The following is an 8,033-nucleotide window of genomic DNA, read 5'->3' as shown; positions in this document are numbered from 1 at the left end:
TGCTGTCCAGAGCAGCTGCTGCACTTGTGCTGGAGAGCCCTGGCACCTCCCCTGGCACTACAGGCCCCTCTTTGGCTGTTCAATCCAGGCTCAGCTGCCCTGAATTAGGTTCAGCAATGAAGGGATGTCCAGGAGACAACTGCCATTATACTCTGAGGACATGTATAAAATACCCTGATAAAGAAGAGGAGAGAGACCTCTCTCTCTGTGCCACCTGACTCCACTTGGTCAACTGAACACCCCTATGGGCTACCCTGGACAGAAAGAACAGTGACAGGTTCCCCTGTCCTATATGTGGGCACCTTCTGCCACTCAAGTTGGCCAAAGCAATGTCCCAGCAGCCTCCAAGAAGATCCCACAGCTGCTGCCCTGTCCCTAGGAACTGCTCCATTGGAGCCTGCAGTTCCCAACAGGAATCTCAGTCACCTCTGGCCCCTCAGAAGGAACCAGGGTTTTGTGTCCCAGCAGGTCACTCCTGGCTTTGGTCTTCATTCATTCCCATGGGAGCTGGGACAAGGGGTCACCTGCAGGGGCCTGTTTTGGGCCCACTGAAGTGGGGCAGGAGGAATCCCAGCCCATGGGGGTTGTGGAGGGAGCTGAGTGTCCTTGTGGCCCCAGGTCTGCAGAGCCACAAGGGGACACCTCTGTTGACTCAGCTGAGTCCCTTCCCTCAGGGCAGGTGAAGGAGATCCCTCCTGGGCACTGTCTGGGTTTCCTGTCTAATGATGGGACATGAAAAGGGGACTCTTGAACTTAACTCTGTGTCTGTTTGGAGAAATGACAGTGCTGAAAGAAGTGTCTGTGCCCAGCTGAGAGAAGGAACATCATGATTTCCTTCAGCTGTGTGCCAGCAGGTTCCCCTGGAGCCCCAGGGACAGCTGGAGGGAGCCCAGAGGGGCAGAGCAAGGGCTGCCTGGGGCTGTTGCTGTGCTGCTGAGCTGGGCCGGGCTCCTGGCACACAGGGAGCTCCTGGCAAGCAAGAAAAGCTTCAAAGAGACAGCTCTGCTGGTGAGCAGCTCCTCTGCACAGCCCAGCAGGGCTGAGGGCACTGCCTGCAGCACCCAGGGCACAGGAGAGAAGACAGAGAGATGAGAGGCAGCCTGGGCTGGGAGGTGACTGAGCTCTCACCATGGGAGGAACCTTCCCAAGATTTGAATGAAGAATTCTCTGGCTGTAGGAAAGTTCAGTTTGCCTTCCTGGAGGCATCTCCTAAAGCTGGCCCATCCCACAGCTTCTAGGATCTTTCAGCAGGACTCTCCCAGTTGCTGCAGTGCAGAGGAAGTGGCCATATGGCAGAGCAGGGCAGGAGCTGCAGGCAGCAAGGGCAGAGAGGAGAAGGGAGCAGGAGGTTCAAGGGATCCTGGGGTGGGAGGACAGGGGAGAGCTGCTCAGGGGAGGAACCTTGCCAGCCCTTTGCCACGCTCAGGCTCTGGCTGCAGAGCAGTGCAGGTGAGTTCCTGCAAGTGCCTCTCCCAGCTGCCAAATGCCAGCAGTGGCAGGAGCTGTCAGGATGGCTCTGCTGGATTTCCTGGGGTGCAGCAGGAGAAGCTGCTACAGAGCAGGACTTGCTGCTGCCCCATCAGAGGCCCAGGGCAAGAAGGTTCCCTGTGCCAGGGCTGGCTGTGGGGTGGGAAGGTGGGTGTGCAGCCAGGGGTGCCCAGGGCTGTGGTGCAGAGCAGGGTCCTGCCCCCAGGGCTCTGTGTGCTGGGACAGGGACTCTGCTGCCTGCCAGGGTCAGCTCTCAGCCTGGCCAAGGAGCTGCCATGGCCCTGCAGGGAGAAGGGGTGGGGGGAAGGAGTGACCCCTCAGGGCAGGGCAGGGCTGGGCAGGGCCCTTCAGCTGCAGGGTCAGGTCTCCTCACAGCTTTAGCTCCACCTCCTGCCATTTCCAGGGGTCCTTCTCAGGAAGCACATCCCCCCAGAACACCTCCCCCTTCCCAGCCACCGCAGGGTGTCTGGGATCTGCTCTGCAGCCCCTGCTCAGGCAGAGCTGCCCCTGGGCACTGGGCTGGGGATGGCTCTGGGAGCACTGGCAGGGAGCTGAGCTGGGCACCGGGAGGGGCTGCTGGCAGGAACAGCTCCTCACCCAGAGACAGGCAGGCAGGGAGAGGGAGCTGCTGCCACAGGTGCTGGGCAGGGGGATGTGGGCCCCTCCCTGCTGTCCCTGTGGCACAGACCCCTTCCCTGAGCAGCTCCTCCCTGGGCTCCTTTCCCAGCCTAAGCAGAGCCTGTGCCCTCAGGCCCACAGTGGCTGGGCTGTGCATTGCCCTGCAGCAGCCAGAGCCCAGGCGAGGACAAGGCCCTGATTTCCACCTGTCTCTCTCTCCCTCCTTCCTTGGCAGCAGCACTGTGGCATTTCACTACCATCCCCTGCTGCCTGGGCTCTCCTTGTTCTCACCATTGGGTTTTTTGAGCCAGTGTGGGGTTGGGGGGGGGGCAGATTCCTCTCCAGACACAAACCCTTTGGGTGCTGCTGTGGGGATGTGTCTGTGGGAGCCAAGTGCCCAAGTCCCCTCCAGGCACCTTCAGGGTATTCAGCTGTTTGCCTGGGTGTCCTGCAGGGCTGCAGGTGCCCTCCAGAAGGGCACAGCTCTGCCATAGTATCTCTGTGCTGCACAGGATCCCCATGGAGAAAACTCCTCAGTGCTAAATCCATGGGAATGCTCTGGGCAGTTGCAAGGAGCATTTTGTGTCTCACTCTGGGAGGGGAGAGATGAAAAGGTGAGGAGTGTGTCAATCTTTTCTTTGGACGTGGATTCCTGGATATCTGTGCAGTTTCTCTGTAGGGGAACAGTTGAGTGTGATGCTCCTCCAGCTCCAAGCTGCCAGCACAGGGCAGCTGAGCCCAGGACTGATGGGCAGAGCAGCTCTTCTCTCTGCACTAAGGGACCGTCCCTGTGCCCCTCAGAACCCACAAGACTTGACCTGCAGTGCAATAGAAATGTCAGGGATTTCAAACATTCACAACCACTCCTAACTGTGGCAGGTGCAAGTGGGTGAACAAATACAAAGAATTCCCTCAGCTCAGTCCTCATTTGGGCAAATTGCAAACAACAAAGCTGAGAAGCTCTTTGATTTATCACGAGTATATTTAATTTGAGATCACCCTGCATTCCAAGTTCCCTCTCCAGCAGAGAAAGAATGAGTCCCTGGGACCCCATCACAGAGTTCCTGCTTCCAATGGTCCCCTCAGGCAGCAAAAGCCAGAGCTCAGGGGAGGGAGCTGCAGGGAGGTCAGAGAGAGGAGAGAGAGCCTGAGTGTGGGGTGGCTGTGAGACGTGTAATGTTTGGCTGCAGAAGCCTGGTCTAACTCAACAGTGACTTTTTCTCCTCAACAGATCAAAATACTCTGAGGAAGGAGTAAATGTGCAACAGCAGCTCCCTCACCCAGTTCCTCCTCCTGGCATTTGCAGACAGGCAGGAGCTGCAGCTCCTGCACTTCTGGCTCTTTCTGGGCATCTCTCTGGCTGCCCTCCTGGCCAACGGCCTCATCCTCAGCGCCGTAGCCTGCGACCACCACCTGCACACCCCCATGTACTTCCTCCTGCTCAACCTCTCCCTCACAGATCTGGGCTGCATCTGCACCACTGTCCCCAAAGCCATGGACAATTTCCTCTGGGACACCACAACCATCTCCTACATGGGATGTGCTGCACAGGCCTTTTTCTTTCTGTTCTTCATGTCAGCAGAGTATTTCCTCCTCACCACCATGTGCTACGACTGCTATGTTGCCATCTGCAAACCCCTGCACTACGGGACCTTGCTGGGTAGCAGAGCTTGTGCCCACATGGCAGCAGCTGCCTGGGCCACTGGGTTTTTCAATGCTCTACTGCACACAGCCAATACATTTTCCCTGCCCCTGGGCCAGGGCAATGCCCTGGGCCAGTTCTTCTGTGAAATCCCACACATCCTCAAGCTCTCCTGCTCACACTCAGGCTACCTCAGGGAAGTTGGGCTCATTGGGGTTACTGCCTGTTTAGTGTTTGGTTGTTTCATTTTCACTGTTTTCTCCTATGTGCAGATCTTCAGGGCTGTGCTGAGGATCCCCTCTGAGCAGGGAAGGCACAAAGCCTTTTCCATGTGCCTCCCTCACCTGGCCGTGGTCTCCTTGTTTGTCAGCACTGGCATATTTTCCAACCTCAAGGCCCCCTCCATCTCCTCCCCATCCTTGGATGTGACCCTCTCAGTTCTGTACTCAGTGGTGCCTCCAGCACTGAACCCCTTCATCTACAGCCTGAGGAACCAGGAGCTCAAGGATGCCCTGAGAAAAATGATGACTGGATGCTTTTCAGGAGCAATAAAGTGCCTGTGTTCTGGTGTGTAGCATTCAGAATGGGACTCCTTAATGGCCCAGCCTTCCTGCTCAGGTTTTTCGTGGAGGTCATTGGGTTTTCCTTGTAATAATTTTCTCTGCAATTAAATATTAATATGCATCTGCCTTTTAATTTAGTGTCTACACATTGAATTTGACCCAGAGATGTATAAATGATGAACTGTTCTCTCTAGGTATTTAAACAAAATAAAAGACCCTGCAGTGCCTTCTTCATCCAAGATTCTTCTTCTCAGATGTTCCTAAAGGACAGCACACTGCAGGACAGGCTGTATTTGCAAACGAGAAGGGGACAATAATCCCAGCCCAGCAGCACTGCCAGGGAGCAGCAGGGCTTGGTCTTTCCAGAGCTACTCTCTTGCCACTTCCACACTGTCCTCCTGAGCCCCTTTCTCGCTGTAAGGCCTGAGTGCTCTCTGAGCACAGTCCTGTGGGCTGGAAGCCCTTGGAGCACAGGCAGGGACAGGCCCTGGGAACTTCTGAAGCAGAGCTGGGCTCCCTTCCAGCATCTGCAGGATGCCGTGGGATCTTCTGAGGCCACTACATGTCCTGGGTCACTTCTTCTGTGACCTTGCTCCAGGGCTGGAACTCTCCTGCAGTGACACCATGACCCTCCTGCTCTCTGCTTTCCAGGTTCCATTTTCAGATCCAGTCTTCCCCTCCTGTTCACAGGGGCATCCTGTGAGTGCTTCAGAGCTGCCATCCTGGGGCAGCTCCTGCCCAGCGTGGGCAGGCACAAGGTCTCTCCACCTGCTCCTCTCACCTCCCCAGTGCCACTGTTTTCTGCAGCCTCCTCATCCTTGCCCAGCACAGCCCTCCTGGCAGAGTTGGACACAGCCCTTGTTCTACACCCTCCTCAGGCACCTGCCCAACCCCCTCAGCTCCAGCCTGATGGCCAGAAACCTTCAGGACAGGGAGGCACTGGGCAAAATGCTGAGGGAACCTTTCAGCTGCACTCAAATCTAATTGGAGGGGTTGGCCTCGAGGAAGAAATCCCTTCTAATTCTCCTAAACCACCAGGACAACATGTGTGGTGTCCTGGGCACTCCTCTGGAAGTGTGGGATATGGAAACGGTTTTGGTGTCTGGGATATTGAGAAGACTGGACAGTGTCACTGGGAGACCTCTCCCAAACCCTTGCAAAGGCCAGAGCCATCCCAGAGCTTCCTGGGGCCTTGGCAAAGGCAGACATGGAAGAAGTCTGCAAACAGGGCAGCAAGGAGGGTTGGAAGAGTTCCAGACTGCTCAGGCTCAGCAGGGAAGGAGATATGGCAAGTCCTCCTGCAGCCATTCCCAGGCATTGGAAGGACAAGGCAGGGACTGCAGAACCCCTGTGGGAGGTAAAGAAGAGGATGTTTTGTGCCCTGCCTTTATCAAGGCCCTTGACATGGTCTCCTGTTGTCTCCTTATGGCCAGAGTGGTGAGAGCTGGACTGAAGAAGTGGAAGATGTGGTGGGTGGGAAGTTGGCTGAATGAAGAGTGTCAAATAAAATCCATGGTACAAAGTCCTCTTGGCAGCAACTTCCTGATGAAATCCCTCAGTGGCCAGTCCTTGAACCACTGTAGAACATCTTTATTATGTCTCTGTACAATGGGACAAAATCTATTTTCAAGTTCTTTGTGAATGATTCCAAATTTCAGGGAGCCCTTGAGCAACCTGTCCTGGTTAAAAGACACATATTGGGGCGGGAACTCCAATCAAATGAACTCACTCTTCTTTCATTCCCCACCAATACAGGGAGACAAAATACAAGGACATTTAAGTGAAAAAATAAGAGTTTATTGACAAGAAATATAGCAGCAAAAACAACAATACCAACAGAACAGTTCAAAGCAACAGCAGAGAGAGAAATTGCCTCCTCTCTCCCCCCATGCCCCAAGTCCCTTTTGTAAACAGATAAAAACAGGGATCAACACGTGCCTCCCTTCCCTTTTTTTCCCCTGAATGAACAAAGAACAAAAATTAAACCAGGGGAGAAAGGGGGCAAAGCAAAATCTGGGAAACTCTCTGGTCTGAGATCAGTTGTGCTGCCCAAGAACACACTGACTCCAGAAGTGTCCAATGGGGCAGAGCCGGCAACTCCGGTCCATGCGGCAGTGGGGGGGAGGCAGCGTCTCTGCTTGATTCCATGGAGTTCTGGGGAGGCACAGTGGCCCCTTGGTTCCAGGAGGGTCTGAAATGTCTCAGGGTTCCTTTGGTTCCAGGAGGCCCTGCAGTGTAACAGTGGCCCCTTGAGTCCATGAGGTTCCTCAGTGTCAGAATGGCCCCTTGGTTCCATGAGGTTCCAAAAGGTTCCAGAGTTCCTTTTCTTCCATGAGGCCTCACATGTCAAAATGGCCCCTTAGTTCCACCAGATTTCAGTGTCCTTTGTGATCCTTTGTTTCCATGGGGCTCTGCAGTGCCACAATGGCCATTTTGTTCCATGAGCTTCCAAAATGTCTCAGGGTTCCTTTTGTTCCATGAGGCCCCACATGTCCCTTGGTTCCATGAGATTCCACAATTTCCCTGTGTTCTTTTGGATCCATAAGGCCATGCAATGGTACGACTGCTCCTTGATTCCATGAAGTCCCACAGTGTCCCTGGATTCCTTTTTTTCCATGAGGCTCCCCAGTGTCACAATGGTCTCTTGATTCCATGAAATTCCACTGTGGTCCAGGGTTTATTGGTTTCCAAGAGGCCCTGCAGTGCCACAATGGCCTCCTGATTCCATGTGTTTCTGCAGTGTCACAATGGCCCCTTTATTTCAAGAGGTTGCCCACTGTCCCTGGGTTCCTTTGGCTCCATGGGGCCCTGGAGTGTCCCAGTGGCCTCTTGATTCCACGGCTTTCCCCAGGGTCACAATGGCCCCGTAATTCCATGAGGTTCTGCAGTTTCACAGTGGCTCCTTGATTCCAGGAGGTTGCACAGGATCATCACAAAGCTGAGCCCATCCTGATGAAAGTTCTGAGGAGGTTAGGAGGAACAGGGACAAAAGGGATAAGATAATTGGGGGAGGAAAGAGGGACTTGGCCAACAGAGAGGAAAGATTTTGATGAGGTAAAAGCAGGTTCAGGGAATGCTGAGGGTGCTGAAACACTGACTCTGCAAACACTCCTGAGAGACCTTTATGCACTTTGTAACCTCAAGCCCCAACACTACCCAAAAGTGCTGCCCCTCCCATTGAAAGGAATCCACTGCTCTAATTCCAGGCCAGAAAAAACCCAAACCCAGAACTCCCGACTCTTATTTGTCCTCCAATGCCCACCCCAACCCCAAACCTGTATTACCAGTATGAAAAGCCAAGCTTTAATCCTAACCCAGTCCAAAAAGTCCTCCCCCTAATCATGAACCAGACACTGCCAGCAGAACAACAAACCTCCCAAAGTTCTGCCTAATCCCCACCCTGAGCTCTAAACCCCAAGCCCTTGGGAGCCAGGCAAGGACCTGCAGGGCCCAGAGCAGGCCCAGGGGGTTGGCAGAGGAATGGGAGGTGACCTGGATCTGCTCAGCTCTGCAGTGACCCCCAGGAGAAAGGCCTGGGCTCTGGGAGGGATGTCCTGTGGCACAGGGGCTCAGGATCCAAGTTAATAAGGCCAAGTGCACATGGCAACAGTCAGAGCTGGTGCAGAGACACCAGTGAGGGTCTAGAAATGCTGCTGGGAGGGGAGTGGGAAAGCAGGAGGGGTGTGTGCAGCCTGCAAGGCCAGAGCAGCAGCAGGGCCAGG

General features: G+C 54.6%; 1 protein-coding gene across 1 annotated transcript; it reads left to right on the top strand.

Annotated features, from left to right (window-relative positions):
• Window positions 1-3,363: 3,363 nt before the first annotated feature.
• Window positions 3,364-4,272, top strand: LOC113979403 (olfactory receptor 14J1-like; the record flags this gene model as incomplete). The annotated part of the gene is made up of 1 exon (XM_027706804.1): window positions 3,364-4,272. A coding segment is annotated over exon 1 (909 nt), but the record flags the coding sequence as incomplete, so codon positions are not given.
• Window positions 4,273-8,033: the final 3,761 nt, after the last annotated feature.

Source organism: Neopelma chrysocephalum, unplaced genomic scaffold, assembly GCF_003984885.1.
Source record: "Neopelma chrysocephalum unplaced genomic scaffold, ASM398488v2 Primary Assembly neopelma1_79010, whole genome shotgun sequence".
In the NCBI taxonomy this organism is placed as follows: domain Eukaryota; kingdom Metazoa; phylum Chordata; class Aves; order Passeriformes; family Pipridae; genus Neopelma; species Neopelma chrysocephalum.
Note: the sequence above shows the minus strand (reverse complement) of the source record. Positions and strands in the feature narration are given on the sequence as shown.